Consider the following 24175-nt stretch of genomic DNA (forward strand, 5'->3'; position numbering starts at 1 on the left):
CAAAATTGGCGCGTGTAGCACAATCGCCGACAGGGCGCGTTAGTTGCAGAGGAAGGAGAGAGAGAAGCGGAAATGTGGAATGATGGGGACGCGTGTTGGTCTTTGATTGGTTGTCCGGTTTTTAATTTTTTTAATAATTGTACATCAATTATTTTGTTGAAAAATAATTTTAAAAAAAAATATATATATATCAAAATTCATGATTTTTTTTTCTCTATAAATAGAGACTTGGTTCATTTCATTTGGACACAGAAAAAAATACCAAGTTTTTCACTATCTTCTTCTTATTATATCTTTCTATTAGCAAACTAAGTGAAGTTTTAATCTTCTTTTTAGAGAAATGGATCCCAAAAATAAAAATAAATTATTTAAATAATTTTTTTTCAAATTTTTTTCAGTGTTTCTTTATTTTAATTTAATTATAATCGATAATTGTAATTTTATGTAATTATAAAAACAAAAATATAAAATTAAATAAGAATAAGAAATAAAAGGTGGTGGGGTAGAGTGTTGAATGAAAAAAAACCATTGGAGAGGTTAAAGTTGAATGAGTGTTGAATTAAGAGAGAGAAGATGATGTGGAGTGTTGGGAATTGAAAAAGTGGGTGTTGAAGGGTGTTTAATGTTGGTGACCATTGTAAATGGTCTTATGAATTTGCTAGCAAATTACTGTTACCAATCATAAGAACATTGATTACAAAATTCATAAAAGAATTTTTTTTTCTTTCTTCAAGACCTAATTGACTCCGATACACTTACCGAAGTATATATGTTTTATCTTTGATATCTTTCATTCTCTATTAAAAAAAGGAAAATGTTAACTAGTGACCCCGGGACACTGGTTAAGGATTCAAATGTAGAAAGTCTTGCTTCAGAACTTGTGTTGTCAACTCATCAAAAACTTAAAAAAGTGTTATTTTTACTTTGAATTCTCCTTTTTTAGTTTCCTTAACCAGTGCCCCGAGGCACTGGTTAACATGACCCTTAAAAAAATTATGAAAATTTAATATTTTAAAAATATTCATCGAGACGAATCCTGCAACATTTAACATGATATTATTGATCTTTGTGAATTAGTAGAAAAATATGGTCAAATTATGTAAAGTCAATAATGTATATTGTCAAATAAGTCATCTATTGAGAGACGAAGGGAGTAGTATTTTAGATGAGTGGTGGTTGTAACGCCCTCCTTTTTATTTAATTATTTTAATTAGTTTTAGAATATATTTATATATTTATATGAGGGATATATGATTTGTTGAGATTATATGTCTTTTTATAATTTAGTTAATATATTTTGTTGAGTGATATTTTGTTATGTTATATGTTGGTATTTACTAAGATAATATATTTGTTAATTGTTATAGATATATATTTGTTGTTTGGTGTATTATTATATATTTAGTAGAGAAATATTATTTATTAGAATATGAGGATTATTAGTGTGAGTGGATTTGGGGGTTAGAATAGAAAGAATAATAAGTTGTTGGACCTAAATAGATTTGGGAAGAATATTTTAGTATTATAAATAGAGAAGCTTAGGTTGGAAAGAGTTTACCTTAAACCGCTTTTTGGAAAAGAGGAGAACAAGAAAGAAGAGAAGAGAAGAGAAAAGTCAAGAGAAGAGGAGAATACCTTAGGAAAGAAGAACGTTGCTGCTGATTCAGGAATTAATCTAAGGTGAGGGTGAGACTATCTTGCATTAATATTAAGTTGTTAAATCATTAGATTACATCTAACAAGTTGGGGAGAGTTTGTGAGAATTTAAGAATTAGAGTTTTAAGAGAGATTTGATGATTAGATGATGAAAACTTGTTGAATTGATGTAGAAATTGTATACAGACCTTAGATAATCCATAGGATGATTATTGGAAGTAGTTTTGAGGTTAGCATCATGAGATTAGGTGAAACTTGAAGAAAATCTGCATTCTGCCCAAATTTTGATATTAAAACTGATATTGATCGGTGTGGAATTGGTCTTAGGTGTAAACACGAAAGTTGTAGGTATGGATGTTAGCTTTCTAATGTCGTTGATCTCATGTCAAAACGATTTATAGAACTTGAGTTATGGTCAAATTATTGCACGTAAGTCACAGTGAATTTTTATGGACTTTCAGCACAACTTTTCCGAATTTAAAATGAAAACTGGTATTGATAGGTACAGAATTGGTCTTAGGCGTAAACATAAAAGTTTTAGATAATTTTGTTAGCTTTCTAGTGGCTTTGGTTTGACGTGAAAATGATGTTTGGTCTTTGAGTTATGATGAAAATACTACAGGGAGGTCTTAGCAAAATTGTACGGTGACAACATTCTCTGTTTCATATTTTTGCGTTTTGTTCATATGTTTCTGTTTTGAATTGATCTTTGTTGTAAACATGAAAGTTGTTGATATTTGTGATATCTTTCCAGTAGCTTTGGTTTGACATGAAAATATGTTGTGGATAATTTATTATGTTTTTACAAAGATACATAGTGAATTATTGTCGATGTTTAAATACGATGTTATATGAAGTTGTTTATGATTGATGAATATGATGTTTTAAGATGTTGTTTATTATCATTTGATATTGTTATAGTATGATATGACATGAATTATTTATGTGATCCATATGTTGTCAAGATGCTAAGATGTTAAGACGTTAAGATGATAAGAGTTGTTAAGTCGTCGAGTCGTTATGAAGTCATCAAGTTGTTAAGATGTTATGTTGTCAAGATGTCAAGATGGTAGGATGTCATAGATGTTCATGAAGTTGTCTAAGTTGTACGAAAGTTATGTCGTTGCATTAGAGTTGTGTCGTTGCATAGTCAGAGATGGGGGCTTAATGCCCGACAGGTCCTTTATGACCTTAGAGATGGGGGCTCAATGCCCGACAGGTCCTTTATGACATTAGAGATGAGCCCGACATGTCCTTTATGACCTTAGAGAAGAGGGCTTAATGCCCTGGTGGTACCACATGCATAATGAAGATGTCTAAGATGATTTAAGATGATTTGAGAAGTAGAAGTTGCATAGTCGCGTCAAAGTTGTTAAGATGTTGAGATGTCAAGTTGTCAAGTTGTTAAGATGTCAAGTTGATAAGTTATTAATGAAGTGCTATGATGAATGAAGACGAATAATTTATGATAAGATGTTACGTGAGTTATAATTATGGTGATATATGAAGTTGATTACGAATTTGATTATGAAGTTGTTTTCGGTAATGCTATGTTTTGATAATAATACTTATGTGAAATTACATGATGATGCTTATGATTATATTTGATATTAGGTGTTGATGCTTATAAATAATGTTTGATGAAATGTGGTGACGTTTGTGATTAATATTGATGTTATGTGATGATTGTTGGAGACTATTATTTGATGTTATATGATGATGTTAAGATTAGTAATTGATAATATATGAAGATGTTTATGATTAGTATTAAGACATTTTTACGAACAATATAAGAAGATTAATGACACTAGTTAAGGAAGTTTAAGTTGTTAGATATGATTAATGAATTATAAGATGTTTAAGTTGTTGAATGTATTTTATATGATTTATATGCTTAATATTATTGTTTGAGAAATCTCACCTCTTTGCTTGGAAATGTTGCTCTTCGTATGGGTAACTTGCAGGTAACCAGGATTAGTTGCGGTCGTGAGTGGACTTCTCACAAGTGTGTCTTAGGTGCTCTGATACGTAACGGGATGAGATTATGTCTTCTATTTCTATTCCTTACGTATTACTTATGGATTTTTATGAATAAATGTTGAACAAGACTTGAGATTTTTATGATGAGGCTTGCGTGCCAAAGATTATTTTTATTGTTGAACTAATTTCCGCTGCGAAGTTTTGAATTACTTATGTTAAATGATTTTGAAGAATAAATTGTTATTTATTCAGTTTATGAATTTTTAAGAAGTGTAGCATTCCGTTAAAGTTGAATTACTCTGATTTTTAATTATGAAATTTTTACGTTGGGAAAACGGGGTGTTACAATGGTTGTTGGATAATATTACTACAAAGATGGGGATAGGATGTCTAGGTTGTTTTGGAAGGACCACAGGCTAGATGGATCCACTTTAGAAGCTTGTTTTAGTAGGTTTTTTGAGTTGTCTGACAAAAAATTAGCCATTGTTGTTGAGATGCATTTTTTAGTTTAAGAGGTTAATGGTGAGGCGTGGAAATGGCGTCGGATGCTGTTTGCATAGAAGGAGGATTTTGGCGAGGGAGTGTTTGGAAGCTTCAAGTTGTTTTGTAGGTTGGAGTGCCGGCAGACCAATGAGTTTGAAAGCTTCATTCTTTTCAACAATATACGATTAAAAGGGCTTATAATAACTTGATTGATGTTGAAGTTGTTCACAATGAAGGTTTCAATCATGTGTTGTGGCTCAAGGTGGTACCACTCAAGGTTAACATTTTTATCTGGTGTTTATTTCTGAAGCGTCTGGCAACAAAGGATAACTTGTTAAGGCGACATAATTTGGAGAATGATGATATTTTTTGTTCAGTAGATTGTGGTTTTATGGAGATAATGACCATTTATTTTTTAATTGTGCTTCATATGGTCGACTTTGGCTCTTAATAGCTGGCTGGTTAGGTATTTCAGAGTTTTTCATGAAACTTTACAAGATCATTCTATTCAGTTTAGGGGGGATTAGGTGGATTTTTCAAGAATTCTCGCCTGACTTTTAACAACTTTTGGATTTTGGTGCTTTTTACTATTTGGAAGGAATGTAATGGGAAGTTTTTTTCATAACGAGACGGAACAACTTATTTCTTTATCTGAAAATGTTAAACTCCAAACTTTCTGGTGGTTAAAATCGTATAATAATTAGACGATTACTTATGTTTTTTTTTTGACAAGACGATTACTTATGTTATAATATACAATTTCCTTCCTTGAAAGTACAAACCAAAAATAAAAATATACCCCCTCCCCTAAGAGATACTTGGATATAATCCTCTCCCTTTAAGAATTATTTATGTACTACATTTCAATCCATTTTTACATAAGTAAATATTTTTATAATATCTACAAACTTTGATCCACCATTCAAGAAAAAATAATTCATTTTTTTGTAGCTTCAATGTCAATCATAAAAAATTTGATTATTTTTTTGACAAGAAATTTGACTATTTTATTATGGACTTAATGATTTAGAATATAACATACATTTTCAAATACTCATATTTTATTGGTTTTAATAATTTTTTAAAAATTAATTTATTTTGTATTGTTTCATATTTTATAATAATGTTTAAAATTATATGTTAATGATATAGTATAATAAAATGAATCTACACCATTTTTCATCGTCATGTGTGTGTTAGATTTTTGGTCTTATCATATTAAAAATTTGAATGTTAACGGAGAGGGAAGTATAGATTTTAACATTAGAGGAGATAAAAATGTAATTCAAGTTTCTCTCACGATAGGGGAGTGTAATTTTTTCTAATATGTTTTTCATAAGAGGAGAGAGAGGTGTAATTATTTATTGCGACTCGTTTAAATTTCAATAAATTAAAAATAATATATGTATTAAAAAAAGTATGTTAGAGAGTGTTGATAACACTCCTCGTGTCCAATACAATAATACAATAGGTAAATCACTTTTTAAATTTATTTTATTTTCTTCAAGCTATCAATTATATGTATGAGAGGATCTCGGCTAGTGTGAGAACACAAGATGTGACCACATAAGATTTTCTCGTAACAATAAGACTACACTAATGGCTAACTCTAAGTCCTTATTTACTCTGATTTAGAGTGTACTTCCAAGAGCCGACGCCGAGATGCATGTGTTTTTTACGTGATATAGTCATACTTGGAGAGTCGAGAGATGAATTAAATGGAAGGTTAGTAACTTGGAGAGAAGCATTTGAAGTGTATGACTTATGCCTAAGTAGGCCATGATATACGGAATGCAATTTTAGTAAAAGGCAAAACGTTCTTAACTTATAGGTTAAAGTATGAGATCATGTGGTACCACATGTTACACAATTTATATATCTTGGGTTCATAGTACAAAACGAAGAATAAATATAGAAATAGATGTAAACTTTAATTTAGGTGAGGTGGTTGAAATAGAGGCATATCTCAACTGATTTATATGTTACAAAAATACCGTTCAAATTGAAGGAAAATGTTACCGTATAACAGTAAATTAAAACTGACGATGTTATATGGGATATATTGTTGAATGGTAAGGAACCAATGTAACAAGTATAACAAGTGTAGATGGTGAAGATGTTGCATTGAATGTGTCCTAAGACTAGACTCGAGAATTAAAAATGACAATAATAAAGAGAGAGTCGAGGTAGCGCTGATAACAGAAAAGATTATAAAAACTTCGGTTAGCTGGTTTGGGCATGTAGACAAGTGCCTTGTATTAGTAATTAGTATATAGTTGATTATGTGTAGGGTAGTCGAATTAAGAAGACCTGGATAAATTATAAGATAAACTATTAAGAAAGACTTAAAGATTAATGAGTTAGATAAATATATTATATATAATAGAATATTATGGTGTGTTTGATCCATGTAACCGACCCATTTGATAGAATAAAATTGAATTGTTGTAATTTTCTTTTTTATTATATATGAGATGAGAAAATAAGAAGTGATAAGATGAAAAGTAAAACGAGAGAGGGATCAAATTGAGCTAAAGTCCACAATCAAAATGGTCATGGAATTGTGATGGGTTGGACTAAATGAGTCACTAAAAATTCTTCTAAACAAAATTGATTAATATATTAATTAATACCTTTATAAAGTTTTTGTATTGCATGCTATTGACATACTAGTGGTTTGGCCAAATTTGTGACAAAGAAAGGGACAGTGATGTTTGTCTTGATACAACAGATTGATGTTGATTGCATGAGGGTGAATTTGTTAGTATCCTCAACATGCATTTGTATCAACATTCAAATGAGAATGAGATGATTGTCGTATTAACAACATCATTGTTTTGTTCATTATCGTATATTAATGTATGCTCCACTGTATTTTGTCCTCTACTTTCCCATAACCTGTTCATGTTCTGCACCGAAGATATAAGCAATGTTACACCATCATTTTATTCTACGACATTCTTTTCATTTCAGTGGACCATAGAGAAAAAAAATCAAACTAATACTTATCATATAAAGTTGGAGTACTGTCAATTTGTCACATATCGAAAAATAAGATATTGTAGTATCTTATATAGAGATGATATTTGTCCAATATCGAATTTGTTGGTTGGTTAGCCTTTCTTTTTCAACAGAATAAGATTTTTATTCCTTCTCTTTTGGTTAGATCTTAGACATGCTACAAATCCTTAACTAGTGGTCTAGTACTATAATATTTGTTGGGGGTACAAACTAGTATAATATTTATAATTTAATTATAACGACTCTTGCAAATATTGTTGAAATAACTTTGTTTGTTTTGATTTCTCGTCTTTATAGGGTATGTTAACGTTTGTGATTTTCTATTTTAGTGCGGTGTTTATTTGATTAAGATTGAAAAACTAGCTTGTGCATATCCTATCAATGACCTAATTTGTGGCCTCATGGACCAAAAAAATATAAAATAAGTAAGGATCTTTACAAACAAGAGGATCAGTTAATTTACTGTGGCAAGTACACCAGTTCAATGACTGGTTCGGTTCTGATTACCTTGGTGGCAACTAATGTTCACCGCTCAACGAGTTTCACTTGAGTGACATTGATTTTTGAGGATATTGATAACTTTGTCTTTATTTTTCTTCTAATCAATCATTCTCTTTCATCAAAATAATTTATTTTAATTATTCATCTATCATCCTTTAGGTAGCCTAGTATAGACATATTTTTTTTAGATAAACAAAATGATAATAGTCATTGAAAACTCGCACGTCCAAGTGGAGGAACCGAGGTCAAACTCCGTTCATGACGTTCAGCCCATTTCAACGTTTTTTGCCAATTGAACTACGACTTGTATGAACTAGTCACACTATCTTTAATGCTTTGGAAAGAATATTTCATTTTGTACAAATACCAAAAATTCAGAGATACAATAAATCTCCATGATAAAAGAGCAGCAAAGTTCCATATTTGAAATTGAATTTGGAATAAGTGACATGTCTTCTGACTCCTTTATGAGAGCAAGTACCAAAGGAATTAACAATGATATGGGTGCTCATTAAGTTACACTGTGACACATTGCAAAAGAGTGGACTCATCTACATGATAATGATTCTGTGAAGGACTGAAGGTCACAAAATTCAACTCCTGCTAATAATTGTATATGACAATTATTTCGATGACAATTATTTTTTAACCTTTTACCTAGCTATGAGCTAATATATTAAACTTTATAGTAAGGAGGATAGACCACACTTTTTAACTGTTGTATCTCTTACATTATTTATAACTAGATTTCGTTTTAAAACTGGTTTAACAGCCATTTGATGGTAAAAACTGCTATGAAAGGAACATACAATAGAAGTATTATAGAATATGGATGGATACAATAGAAAGTAGAAACTTACTTCTAACTCTATTCTAATCTGAATTTTTTTTAAACGCCCATAGTTAATTTTGTTTTCCAAAAAAAGTATTTTGTGGTCAAATGGATTTAGATGTTTTGAGTTGAAAATATTTTTGAGTATAGTAAAGTGTATCTAATGAGTGTTCATACTAATTTTATTCCAAAAATACCTTGGAACTTATATAAAATGAAACTCATTTGCACAAAGAAGATGAACTTTTAGGTAAAATAAAGTTCATAATAAATTAGGGAGTATACAATATATATTCTTTCCATTTCTTATTTTTTAGATAGACACACATACATAAGTGGAGGAGATGAAATTCGAACCTCGATCACAAAAACAACGTATAACCTAACAATTTCAACATTTTTGTCGGTTGAACTATTATTTGTGGATTCCTTCCATTCTTTTTTTTTTATCGTCAATTTTCTTATGTTTATATTTATCGGTCAATTTTAAATTTCATTGTTGTCATATAATATTTATAATATCTTTGTATATAAGACATTCAGAGAATGGTAACATGGGAAGAACCAACCAATAGTGAAGGGACTACTATATATAACTATTGATTGCACCTCAATGTGCGTGGTCGTGGTTCAAATGATTTTGGTGCCTACAACTCCTATATGCCCTATCAATGGAATGGTTACAGTCCTATGTAAGACATAGGGGCAAATGAAGAAAATCTAGATTATGGTCACTTGTAAGAGTAAGACATGTGAACATTGCCAGAAACTAGAGTAGAAGCTAGTAACTAATAATTGGCCTAAAGGCTTACTCCCTACGTTTCAAAATGAGTGTCGTTTTAGGTATTTACACACATATTAAGAAATGCAATGATTAAAAGAAAGAGAATGGTTATTTTACCAAATTATCCTTATTAACTATTGGTTAGTTTTAAAAGTAATACTTTGGAAGTAGTGTGCAGAGTATTAATTGGAGGGTACAATTGAAAAGAAAAAGATATTATTGCATTGGAAACTGAAAGCGACACTCATTCTGAAACAAATTTTTTTGGCTAAAGCGATACTCATTTTAAAACGGAGAGAGTATAAGGGATTTGATAAATTTGACCTTGTAAAGGAACTACATTATTGAAGTGTTTGCCATGCACTATTTTTTCCTTTGGCAAATATTAATGTGTTCTAGACATATGATAAAGAACTTAATATAAAAACATTCTTTTAAAAGTAGTATATTCTTTTGAGGTTCCTTAACATGTATTTTGGAGTACAAGTTAGCAAGATCTTTCTTAAAATGATATTTAAATATCATTTCAATTTTGGGGTTTTGCATTTATGGCGACTTTTAAAATATCCAACTAGGATGTTTAGTTGCTACACAAATGGTCAAATATTGAACCTAAACAAACTGAATTTAGATTATTTACGCAAGCATCCATAATTGAAATCTCCAATCATTTACAACAACAACCAAGTCTTCTTTCATTACATAGTGTCGGCTATATGTATCAAATTACATCATAATATTCTATTATAAACCATATTTGGATTCATATCATTAATCTCTAAATCTTTCTAATCATTTAAGCAACAATTTTGTGTCTTTTGAATCACAATGGTTTGTAAGAAATAAGGAATGTTTACAATATGTTAATATTACACATTAAAGTCAAACATAATATACAAATAAAGATGATACAATACAACTGTACTGAATTGACATTTCTGCTATCAATCAACAAGACAAATCTGTCAATTACCAAAGGTTGCTTAACCTGCAAGTTCCATTTAATTCATTGTTATACAAGCAAGAATTATTGAGCCTTTTTTGGACTACCATTTTCCTGTGGATTATGAACTGGAGTTGATGAACCACTCCTTCTTGAACCACTATGACCTGTTATGGTCCTTCCCATAAACTTTCCTGCCTTGCTAAGTCCGCTACCAAAGGCTCCAAAACCACTGCCAACAAGTCCAGCTCCAGCGCCAATGCCACTTCCGACAAGTCCAGCTCCGGCACCAATGCCAGTTCCAACTAGTCCAACACCTGACCCTACTGCATCCATTGTGCTACCTATGACGCCGGCGGCTTTCAGTTTCTTCCTTTCTTCTAAGATAGCTTTTTCTGCTTCTAGTGCAGCCAATTGTTCCTCTTTGTTAAATTGGTAATACAGGACCTGAAATTTCAATCCCATTATTATTTTTAATAAACTAAAGAAATTACTGGCCCTACACGACGTTTCTTAATAAGTGATTGTCTGATAGTGAGCAAAAAGAGTATCCGTCTCTCTGGTTTCTATTTTTTTTATAAATATGGGAGGGGGGAAATTACTGGCCCTACACGACGTTTCTTAAGAAGTGTTTTTGTATAGAAATTATTAATGCCATTTGAAATTTTCAAAAGAGAGTTATATTAAGGGACCATGACATCTCAAAAGTGTGTCATATAATAAGGGACGGAAGGAGTATTTGTTAAGAGGAGGGGGGGAGGCCCTAGATCATGCACTCCCATGCGAACCTTCAAACTTTACTTTCAATTATAAAGCTAGAGAGTGGGATTGGTCCCCCCGGATTAGTCTGTCGTTGGGCCAAATACCGAGTTTCAAAAAAAAAATCCAAAAGTTGAGAATTAGGCCTAACTCAACTCCAAAAGTCAGCTAAAGAAGTAAGGATTGCCCAAGCCTTATAAGGAGAATTTCGGCCATATTCCTGGTCGATAATCTCAATAATAAACATTAATAACAAGGCCAAAAACCTGAAGTAAAGAAAGAAAAAAAAAAAACACTTTCTCATTCCATTTCTCAGTTTCCACCCAAACGTATAAAATATACTATGTGCAGCCTCACATCAATGGCCCTGTCAAATATAAATAACTAGATCACTGCATGTACCTTTACGGTCAAGGTTCCTCGATCCTTCTTATCTTTCACCTTGAGGGTATCGAGCGATGACAGCAGCCTCAATTCAAGCTCTTTTTCAGTTTGTACTTCCAATTCAATAAGGGGTAATTTTACGATTCCCAATCGCTTATCTTGCCCAATGTCTTCATCAAAAACCTGTTACGAGAGTCATGCATTTATGTTAGTTGTATTAAATCAAGTAGGATATATAAACAAGAGTTTAATGACTATGCATAGACTCTGAAAAAATAACTGCATACTCATTCAATTATATCTCATTCTGTAGATGTTTGTTGAGATATTTTAGAAAGTGACAACAAAGTAGTATCACAGTAAGAAATAATTGGATGGCTGTATAAAACTTTTTTACACTGATACTTTGTTTGTGTATAGTCAATACATTTTGCCAAGTTATGGGGGGAGAGAAAAAAAAATTTCAAAATATAATTAACAACTAAAACTATATGTAGAGACTAATGAAACCCTGTTTTGAACTGAGTTAAAAAAAAAAAGTAACAATTGCCAATATTTTAGTGGTATCCCGGAATTTTCATATGGTGGGGTAAAATGCTCCATCTCACAATATAAGTCATTTTATTTTATTTTTTCCTATTGTATCCCTCACTATATATTTTATTACTCTTTCTTTTCCGGTTCATGTAATCTCTCTTCCTCGTACCATTAATGAAGGTTAATCCTAACTCAGAATTTTTATAAAATCAACGAAACTAACTACATTTCTTAATTCACGTGTCATTTGCTAAATGACTTATATTGTGGGACGGAGGAAGTATATACAACAGAGGAATTTTAATTACAAAGAAAATATAGCTTATGAAAAATAATGGCTCTAGGATCAGATTTAGAGGTTCAAAACACCTGAGCTGTGAAACAAGTAATCATGCATACCAAGAAAAATATAATATGATTCTAATAATCATCATATATTAATATGTCAAAACCGTATGTAATATATGAAATAAAATCATCTTAAATTTCTTCCATTATGTAATTGAGTTTAATGACGAGTCTTTTGTCGATGTCAATTAGTTTTACACCGATGTCCTATAAAATCTCATCATATTGCCAAGTAAGCTCATTTTATAACTGTATTCTAATAATAATTGTTAAATACTAAATTTTCATTGGACATCAGTGTAAAACGAATTTACACCGATAATGCATATTCTCTTTTCTCTATGTAATTAGCATCTATGAATCACTGACATAGACACAGACACAAACACAGACACCTGACATGACACTAACAATGACACATGCCATAATAGTAATTTGAGAAAATGAATTAATTGAATTTAGTCGTGTCGGTTTCAGAGACCAGACATACCTTCAATCCAAAGTATCAGTGATTCAAATTTTAGTATACTTTAAGAGGAGATGGTTTGGAAACAAAGTATTTAGCATAAAACCATAAGAAAGGTGGAAGAAGAGAGCAGCATAAAAAACCTCAAGAATGAGTGACTGGGTCTCCTTGTCTTCTGCAATCAGCTCAAATGTTTGATCCCAAACAGGATTCAAGTTGTTGTTAACAACCTTGGTTTTAACCTTGAATAAAGGTCGAATGTACAGAACAACATAAGGATCAGATTTTCCAATCATTTCCATATTTTTTAAATCGGTTGCTTTCACTATAGTCACTTTAAGGTTTCCATGAGGTTTAAGCTCCAAGTCACTGCATGAAAGAAAACAAAAGTGCCACTCAGAAGTAAATTTCAAACTCAAATTGAAATTGTCATCTACAATCAGAAAGAAAAAAAGGGCAAAACTTTTGCAATATTCATATTTACCTAATATCAACAGGGATACCGCCAAGTGGAACAACAATTCTATGTGGCCATTGGAGCATATCACTAACAATTGTGTTCACGGTATCCTACAAAATGGAAAGTAAAAATAAAATTAGTGTTACAAATGTTGCTTAAACAGTACAGGGAAAGAGCAACACAGCAGATAGAACTCACATCAATCATATCTGAAATTCCAGGAAGAGCAGTTAAACTTCCACCGACAGCTTTCAGAGTATAATCAATTCTCGGCTTTGGCTGATTCAATTTTAAGGCAAAAGTCAGTTAAGATGGAATCATGTATTTGGCAAGGATGATAATGTTTTCAAACATTCAATTAGAATATCAATTTTCGCCAAGAGTGGACAGTTTAATTATATAAAAGATTGCATCCCCCTATTTACAATCTTGAAAAGTTCATGGTCTTAATGATGGCCCTAACTTCATCACTTAGGTGAACCAGTGAAGCTTTTATAATTTGGATTGGGCCTACCTAAACACTACAAAACCGGCTTTTAAGGTGAGAGATGCCTCCCACTTATAAACTCATTTTCAAGTCATATATCATCCAATATGGTAGGTACTCACAACACACCCTCCTCACGTCTAGGACTGGACATATGGAATGTGACCCAAGTGACCAGATAGCGGGTGACCAACGGATTTTACACATGCTAGAATACCATCTTAGAATTTGGATTGTGCTTAACTAAACCCTACAAAATCAGCTTGTACGGTGAGAGATGTTTCTCACTTAAAAACTCATTTTCATAACATATCTCATCCGATGTGAGACTCTCAACAACGTTGATATTCAAATGCAAGTGATATATGTTTAATGTGAAGTGACCTATTACCCACCTTTTTGGTTTTGGCTTTAACCAACCATTGTCTAAGTAATGCACAAATTCTTATGGAAAAAGGAAAAATATTGTCGCAACAATCCTATCTCGTAGGGACAACATGACCATGCCGCATCAAGTAATTAATGATCAAACCAAATGCTTTAAACTATATTTACACCAGTCCACTTGACTCTAAATGAGATATTGGAAAAACCAAGTAGATTGTTTTTAATGAAATCTTAAGAAATAAGCCATTATATACTTTCATATGTAATTTCATGCCTTCACATACAAACTAATTTAATTTCCCTCCACATCCCTGAAAGATTACCTCAGCAAGAAGAGCAACAACAACAGCAGAAATGCAAGGGATCTCTTCAGCAAGTTGGAATATAACACGGGCAATAGTGAAAACTTTTAGATCCTTCAACTGAAGCAAACAAAAGCAGTAAAAATCAAATTTTGACAAAATAAAAAAGGAACTGGTGATATTTGTATTCAACAGAAAACATTCTGCTAAGTAAACCTGGATAGGGATTGATGCAACAAGGGCAGCTTCGACAGCCAAAATAATACTGGGATCACCACCCCAGCGGAGATCTACATCCATTATGATTTGACCTTTGGTAAGACTCTGCACACGAATACCTGTATGGATGGTGAAATTATGCACATGAGTTTTTTACATACAAAAATATTTACAACATTGCAGTGTATGAAAAAACTTAACATTGCAGTGCTATAAATAACTTGTTATATAACATTGCATACAGTGTTGTTATGGTAAATTGAAATACATATAAAAAGTTGTATAACATCGCAGTAAGAAACACAAAGGTCCTATGTTTACATGTTACCTGTATTCCTAAATATAGGACCGACCCTATTGGCTAAATCATGAGTTAAAAAATTTGATAAAAGTATTTAATTTATTAGCAATTAGTATTGTTTTCCAAGTGTATCCTTTAAAGTATTTATTGCTGGCTTATTGATTAAAAAAAAAAAATGTAAAGTTAGGGGTATTTTAATAAAGAAATAATTAATTGAGTTGAAAATTTGAAGGGGGTCTTATAAAAAGGAAAAAGAAATTTTTCAAGATTTTTTTTTTTTTTGAACATGCCAAAATGAATTAAAATAACAAAATTTCTCAAGATCTTATATTTAGGGATGGAGGTAGTGGTCTTACTGAATGCAGTGTCTAAATTAGCAGTTAATAACAGCTCCATAAGTAATTTAAATACACTTTTAGCAGGAAAAAAAAAAGTGAGCAGTCAATAACAATCTTAATTATGCAACGCGTCCATATACTTTATATGGATTTTGACAAAAAACATTATTGTCGAAAGGCTTGGTAGTGTATAGTTGTATTTGATGAATGTTCTGGACATCTGGACCAGTTTGACTGGAAACCAAGCCCCATGACTAGTCTGGACCCAGTCAAGCTTGTGGAGCATTTATGTCATTGTGATTACATTGTCAAATTCTGCCCTTAGAATCAGCCAGGTTAGTCCAATTCATTGAAGTGGGAACTGAACCGATGAGAGAGGCGCAGCACTACAACACACTAGCCTTCAGTATGAATATGTCCATTTTCTTTATATATACTATATCATAATTGTATAAAAAATCCAGAAACTGAACTGGTGAGGATTGAACTCGGGCACAGGTAGTAGATTTAATAGCTATCTTCTGCTACACTAAAGTTTTGATATCTACCACCTATTTTATTTAAACAAAAATATTTTCGGTCAATGTTTTTATATATAAGTTTAATCGGGTTAATCCTATATATTTTCAGTGCTCTAACCGAGTCAATCACTGGATTGAAGTCTTATAACATAGCAGTGAATGACAAGAATTACATTCATCTTTAAGCCACGTTAAAATCCATATTTATTTTATTTATCCGTGTCATCTAGCTTACTTTAAAAAAATAATTACTTTTCATTTATGTAAAGAAAAAGCTGATTATTCCCCGAAAAGTAAGCTGAAACAGACATTACCTTACTAGGGAAAAGAATGTAAATAGGAAACACTAATGTTTGGTAATACCTTCAATTTTTGGAGCTACGTTTCCAAGTGACAGCTTGCTGAACTTCAATGAAGTAATTCCAGGAGGTCTGTACTCTTCCAGTAGAGGTTCAACAGATTCCTTGATCACCATCGTTGCAGCCTAATGGTCAACAAAATCCATTACAACCAAGTCATCTATTTAAACAGGCCAGGGGTAAACCACTGTTTGGATAAACAACTTAATTAATCGCTTATAGCATAAGCATTTATCATATAAGTGCTTATGTATAAACTATTTCAATAACAGAAGATAAAACAAAAATAAACTAGTTTCATATAAGCTATAAGTTATTTTCAAAAGCTATATCCTGGAGAGTTTATGAAAATAAGCTAAAAGCAGCTTATAGATATGTCATAAGCTGTTTTCATAAGCTCTCCCAGACAGTCTCAGAAACACTTATTATGCTAATGGGGGTGTTAGATGCAGTTTTGATTACAAATAAAATCTATTGTGCAAAATAACATGCTCAATTACAGAACAAAAACGAGGTAAGCATTAAGCACTTGTAAGATTGTTTTGGAGAGCTTATGAAAACAGCATTTGACATTCTTATTTTCATAATCTCTCCAGGATAGCTCAGGAAAACATGCTTATTGTGTCAATGGGGTGTTAGATGCAATTTTGATTATAAATAAAATATATTGTGCAAAATAACATGCCCAATTACAGAACAAAAACGAGGTAAGCATTAAGCACTTGTAAGATTGTTTTGGAAAGCTTATGAAAACAGCATATGACATTCTTATTTTCATAATCTCTCCAGGATAGCTCAGGAAAACATCGTATAGCCTATATGAAAACAGTTTTATTTTATTTTATCGTTTGTATAAAAAATTGCTCATACATAAGAGCTTAGATGATAACCACTTATTCTATAGGCTCTTAGTTAAGTTACTTATCTAAACATGACCTAAGTTCTAACATCTAACATGAAATAAATCTAGTAAGAAATCGATGCCACGCAAACAGTTGTAAATTGTTAAACAAAATGAACAACCAGGCATACTCACTTCTGCTACAAATGGCCAAAGCTTGCTCAGGAGCTTGTTTAGCCATTTCACCTGAAAAAAGGTGATGCACCCGAGAGTCAGGAACAACAGAATTACACAAATAATAAGTGCACATAAAATAGTTTCAAGTGCCTGGTAATATATAGCAATGGAAATGTCTCACCTGCTCATATACAGGAAAAGATATCCATTCAGGAAGATTCTCCCCACAAATTTTCTTTAAATCTTCTCTGTTGAGGGATCCAAGGATTTTGATGTCAACAGCCTTCAAAACAAAAGAATGACAAATGTCAAAACAAGAAAAACATACCAACAAATTAAAAAAGGATATGCTTATTTTAATAGAAATACTGGTCAGCAATGAAGAACACTCAATATGATATCCCAATTAATGCCATAGCATTTATCGTCATATGAGCCATCTGATAAGTATTTAAGCACCCCATACTACTTGATGTGGGACATGGGAACCCCATTATACCCAAGTTTGTATCATAGCACCGTCCCTCAGAGCCTACATCACGGCAGTTACACTCTGACGCATTAATCAGCCTTTCCGATCGGCCCCTTTATAGGTAGCCCTTTCTGAGCCACCAGAAACCAGCTCTGATACTCAATTGATAATTATTCCAGCACCTGGGGAACTCTCCCTTAAAATCTAGCTATCAATCGGGACGGACCACCAAGCCACTTAAAGATAATGCCGTGGGTCTGACAATTGCTTAACCGCTCCCTAGAGTGCATCCACGTCTCAGCCTTAACAGATGAGGCCTGCTATGACAAGGGATAGATAGGCACCACCTCTAACAAGGTAGTCCTATGGTGATATAATGCCTTCTGGATATGAAGACCATAACATTACATTTTTAAGAGTCACAAGCTCGGCGTACTTCACCTTATCTATTAACATACCCGAACCGGAAGTTAGACTAGCACTCTCGGTAACCGGCTGTAAGAGAGTTGACTGTCTACCTGTTTCAGTCTAATGGCAGTGAGTACCAGACTATTGGATAGCCCGGCCAGCTATGATGCATATGTACAGATATGGTACCCAGTACGGGTACCAGTACTGGTACGAAATAGAGCAAATCTTAAAAATTGAAGGTACGAATACGTTAATATAAAATATATAAAAGTAAATAAAAAAAAGTTACTTTTCTTTAGTGAATTACTACCATCGTAGTTGTAAAAACATGCTGAGAAAAGAAAAAAAAATCAACAATAATAAAAAACAGTATAATATTGCTTGTACTTTAACCACACTTATACCATTGTGCTTCAGAAATTTACTTTTTTTGTTGGCCGCTCTATTATTTTCATCTAAAGCAATAGAGAGAATTGAAATACAAAAAAAAAAAAAAAAAAAAAAAAATCCACTATTTTCCCACCGTCTGTACGTTTTTGCTGAATCTAATATCGCGAATCAACCAAGTAAAAATGGGTAAAGTTCGATACGTATGCCATACGCGTACCCGGTACTGGTACGTACCCATGCTTCAGAGCCGGCCAGTGACCGTCAGCCAACTTAGTCTCACTTATATTTGGTCTCTGCTTCCAAAATGCAGAGACACTTGTTGGAAATCACCGGTTGGTTGATCCAAGCAAGAAAGCCGCAGGATTGGGTGAGCAAAAAAGTTACTTTATGATGGCCAGGAAAAGATGTAGCGCTTTTGAAGCATCAGGGTTAAACCCTTTTTTATATCCCTGTAACAGAGTTTGGCCAGAAAAATGGTTGAACATAATGATAATTTTGAAAGTGACTAGCAAGCTAAATTTTCAAATTTCTCTTCTTCTGCTTTTATTCTTGATATGATATTTTTTTGAACAGCCAGAGTTAGTTGCTAGTATCTGTTAGAAAGTTTAGTGGGTGAGGGTCGAACCCAAGTTACCCAACTCCTTATACCTCCCAACCCCTAAGTTTCTCACCCAATACAACCAAGCCACTTTATACAGTTAACAGTTTCATGGCTCTGTTTACAGAGGGGGTATGAGAAATTGCTCATGTAGTTAGATGCTACAAGGAATTTTCATATCTAATCCAATATAAACTGCAACAACCAAACCGAAAAGTCAAAAACCAAACAAACCGTTATTGGATTGATTTTAGGTTCCTATCATGCAAAACGAATCGAAAATAATACTATTGATATACATGTTCCTCTAGTATTCAATTTCACACAATTATTATACTAAATGACTAGTTATCAAACTTCATTTGTGGTTTGCAATTGTTGGCCCCAATGCACATGTCCATAACGTATTGTCTATTATGCTCTATGTAAACCCTTTTCCATGGTCATAAAAATTTCTCCTAAAAAACATAAAACAATATTGTAGACAGTAACAGAAAGAAGCCAAAAAACCAGTCCAATCCAAAATAAATTGAATCTGATCGAATTTCACTTAAAAATTAAGTCCTATCCACAACAACCCTAGTGAACTAGAAGACCAAGATCTCAAACACTGCATCAGTTGTAGAAGGCAATGGAAGATTTCACTTCACTGCAATAAAGTGGTTCAAAGTCAAGATGGTCTGCTTCTCCATTTTACTGCAGGACAGTAATTAATTGACGAAGCATCTCCTAAGGTTCTCTCTCTAAAACCAGTAGCTTCACAAAAGCATACTCAATTCTCTTCTCACGCAAGCTTGTTTTGAGACATCTGTTTGGATAAACAGCTTATTTGCAGCTTATAGCACAAGCACTCATCATGATAAGCGCTTATGTATAAGCTCACATAAGCTATTTCTATAGCAAAAGATAAACTAAAGTTAAATTATTTTTTTATATGCTATAAGTTGTTTTTGTAAGCTATATTAGAGAACTGATGAAAATAAGCTGAAAAAAACTTTTGAAAATTGTCAGAAGCTGTTTTCATAAGTTCTCCTAAACAGTCTCACAAACCTTATGCTAGTAGATAAGGTCAAATAAGCCAATCCAAACATACCTCATATTTCATCCTATAATGTCTTCCTTTCACCTATATAATAAGCTTTACTAAAATCCACTAGGGGATTATTTGCAACTCCATGAACCCAATATCCCCCAATTTTTAATTTCGAGAAATTCAAAAAGCCACGCACTAAACCCAAGAGCGCTTAGATGAGACAGTTCAATTCTCTTCCAGCTTAACTAGAGATCCTTGGTTCAAATTCAGCTCTAGAAAGACTAAAACTCATGAAGAAAAGCTTTGACATCAATTGTGACCCTACTCAGCTCGAGAGATTAGTCTCTACAGTTGCACACAGAGAATCCACGATTTACAACAACAACAAAAGTCACACACCGATTAAATTTCATTTCATCAACTACACCAGATAAATCTACACTGAATTTTAAACATTCATAACCAAAATCAAAGTCAATAAATAAAACAACACTAATCATCTTCAATACCAATCAATGAAACAAAACAAAACAAAACAAAACCATTAATCCATACCTTTGCAATTCTCTTGGCACTTCTATACCTCATCATACGAGCCCATCCTGCCATCAATGCTATGCCAAATAGCATCCCCATAAAAATCCCAGAAATCAAACCCATCTTCACAGATTCAAAACACCACTTTTTCCCTTTCAACACAAAAAAACACAAAAACCCAAAATTCAAAACCAAAAACCCACATGAAAAAAGAACTAAAAAACAAAATCTTTAATACTCAAATTACAAAAACAAAGTCAAAGGCAAGTAAAAAACTAAACTTTACATGAAAATTGAGCAAAAAAACTCAAAGGGTATGTTTATTCCTACCTTAGAGGATGAACGCTAATTAGAATGAGATTCTTGAAAGATAGCAAAAGTTAACAAAAAAGTGATTATTTTTTTGTTAATTTGTTATGAGTTGTTGTGGGACTCTCTTTGCTTGCTACACTCTGTGTTTTCAAAACTGTAAAAATGTAAACTTTATTATTTTTGTGGGTTCAATTCAATTCATATAGTTTTCACGAGATTGAATTGTATAGAATTGAATTGAATTGAAATGAAAGGAATGCATTAAAGTTTTGTAGCTGAGCTGTATTATGTAGGGACTTCACACATTCAACACTGTTTGCATTCTCTGATTTTTATACTTTTCCAATTATGTTAGGGTCGCAATAAGCTAGAGATATAATAATGTGTCTTAGATCCCTAAAATAAAAATTCGTTTTAGTTCGACCGACAAAAATGTTGAAATGTTAAGCTGGATGTCATGATCGAAATTCGAACATCGACACGTTCATTTATGTGTATGAGTTTATAATGATTTTGTCATGTTGTGCATCTATAAAAAAAGAAAAATAATGTGTCATAATATAAAATTTAGATGATTGTACTCCGTAACTTAACGTATCATCTATTAAAGAGGTCCTCACGCCTAACATGTTCTTGTGAAATATTATTATGAGTCAATTTTTTATTATTTGAGTCAACTTTTATTGACTCAGATCTACTCAATTTGATTACAAGGAAAGCTAGTTTAAGGTAATTAGTTTTCTAGATTTTATGTAAAATATAAGTATATAAGTCAAATTTACTAAAATATCATTTTTTTTATATTTAATGGAAAAACTCATTTAAATATCTATATTAAATATTTTTTAAATCAACTAAAGAATATATATTAAAAAATACTAACATTAAATGGGTCAAAATTAGTTAGATTTTGTTTATAATGATGATTTAAGATTTGACTTTTTTTTCTTCTTATGAAAATGACGAAGAGAGTAATAGTCTCCATATTCTCAATATTTAGTTTCACAATTGAATACTTTTTTTATGAAAACTTCATACATAAGAAAAATTTATAAGTAAAAGAGATATACTAGCAATAGTCCACCATAGAAGTGTCATACTAAAACTTCATTTTGTTTTAAATGGATGGACCAGAAATACATTTAAACATATTATTTATTATTAATATTATTATTATTATTATTATTATTTGAACAACTTATTATTATTATTATTATTATTATTATTATTATTATTATTATTATTATTATTATTAGAACTACTGAAGTTTTTTTTACAACTAATCTGATCGATTAGAGCACATGTTAAGAATCCAAATGTTAAAATATAATTTGTATTCGATATTTTTGTTTTGTAGATAAACGAAATAACAATAGTTGTCCTCGTGAGCTTGACTCAGTTGGTATGGACAATGCATAAAATATGCAAGGTCCTGGGTTCGAACCCTGGCCACCACAAAAAAAAAACGAAATGACAATAGTTACTGAAAACTTACACACATAAGTGAAAGATTCAGGGTTTAAACCCCAATCAATGCAAGGTCCTGGGTTCGAACCCTGACAAAAAAAAAACGAAAAATAAATAATTTAAAAGTAATAGTGAAAGATTCAGGGTTTAAACCCCAATCAATGCAAGGTCCTGGGTTCGAACCCTGAAAAAAAAAACGAAATAAATAATTTAAAAGTTTAAATATTTATATTTTTAGTATAAGATTTCTTTTTTCAATTTCTTTTGTAACTTGTGCATTTTAAAGATGACACATGTTAGCATATTTTATTTATTTATTATATTCTTGTAATAATATGGATATGATTTGGTAGAGTAACCAAAAAAAAAAAAAAATATGGATATGATTGTGAATTAACTCAGAAAATGTACAAGACTTGAATCTTGAGTGTGTTGAACCGTTTGGTTACGGAGAAATCGGAGCAAAACATAAGGAGTTTGTCTCTTTCTGGCTGCTTTAACAATGACCTATCATATCCAAGATACTAAGCAGATTTATGGGGCTAACTAAGTTACGTAGGGTTCCTTGACTTTTCAGCCAGGTAACGTCAAGACATTTGGGAGGTTCATATTAAATTTTTCATTACCATCCTCACTAACATCATCAACTAATTTAGCAATAGGACAGTTTGATTTTTGGAATTAATGCAATTTTAGATTGATTTTTAAAATTAAAAAATGTCATTCCTCAAAAAAGAAAAGAAAAAATAGATATCAATAACATCAATGAGACAATTACAATGACAAAGTTGACAGACTTGTCTAAATTCTTAATCACGATGATTATTTTAATGTTTTGCTGTTTTTTTAAGAAAAAAAAAGAGTTTTGTTGATTTAAAAGACCAAATTGTTAAAGATTAAATTGTTGATTCACTATCAATTTGTACTCGTGGAGCTAAGTTTGCACTTGGCCAGGTTTGTTATTGGTGGATGAGCAAAAGTGGTAGCTAGGAACACTTCAAGGTTCCACTTGGGTAGGGCCTAGCAGCATAAACATACTTTTTTTTGGTACATAAACATACTTTATACTCCATCCGTCCCTTAATGTAACCCCCCTTTGCATTTTTAACATTTCTTAAGAAAAGTTGTCAGAGTAATTAATGTGTCTGTTTTGTGTATTAATATTACCAAATTGTCCTTTGTTTGTATGTGTATTAAATTTGACTATTCATATTTCAAAATAAGTTAGTAGTATTAATTAGGGGTATGTTTAGGAAAAAAGTAATAAATGTATCTAGTAATTTGAAAAGGGGGTTACATTTAGGGACAAAAATAAAATCAAATGGGTGGTTACATTAAGGGACGGAGGGAGTATCACATATATTCAATATTTTTATAAATATTATATCATAAATTCATGACATACGCACTTCATGATTTATTTACTATCAAAACTCGCTCAAATGATAAAAGGTAAACATCATTAACCCTTTTTTTTATCTGAGATTGCTTGAATTCATCACATTTTAAAGGTTTTTAACTGCGGCATAAGTGATTAGTACATGTTTGCTTAAATCTTTACCATTTTATATGCATCTTTTTTATGGGACTAGTATGTTTACGATTTTATAATCTGAATTGCGCTCTTTGCAATTTTGAATTCTAAAATGTGAAATGGTTTTAGATTGAGTTATATTCTGATTTATGTATGTCTTTGTCGTTATTTCAAATATAGACAGACACCTCAACCGCATTGTGGGAAACAGGATGTCGATGACGACCTCTAGTAGGAGCTCCAGATGCAGCGCAAATCTAAGAGAAACGAACCCTCTCACTTGCCACAACCATAGCCACAACCTAAGGTGTAACACCCCGTTTTCCCAACAAGAA

General features: G+C 32.0%; 1 protein-coding gene across 1 annotated transcript; it reads right to left on the bottom strand.

Annotated features, from left to right (window-relative positions):
• Positions 1-10064: 10064 nt before the first annotated feature.
• On the bottom strand, positions 10065-21097 carry LOC146898072 (calcium-dependent lipid-binding protein-like). Its single transcript, XM_085738088.1, has 12 exons — positions 20858-21097; positions 20546-20679; positions 17268-17369; positions 17105-17155; positions 16073-16193; positions 14547-14668; positions 14352-14450; positions 13353-13433; positions 13179-13264; positions 12838-13063; positions 11362-11526; positions 10065-10647 (listed from the first exon to the last, which is right to left on the bottom strand). The coding sequence occupies exons 2-12, from the start codon at positions 20648-20650 to the stop codon at positions 10285-10287; spliced, it is 1521 nt and encodes a 506-aa protein (XP_085594214.1). The 5' UTR covers positions 20651-20679; positions 20858-21097; the 3' UTR covers positions 10065-10284.
• Positions 21098-24175: the final 3078 nt, after the last annotated feature.

This window comes from Medicago sativa, chromosome 8 (genome assembly GCF_051527215.1).
Source record: "Medicago sativa cultivar Bolivia chromosome 8, Bolivia_mono, whole genome shotgun sequence".
NCBI lineage: Eukaryota > Viridiplantae > Streptophyta > Magnoliopsida > Fabales > Fabaceae > Medicago > Medicago sativa.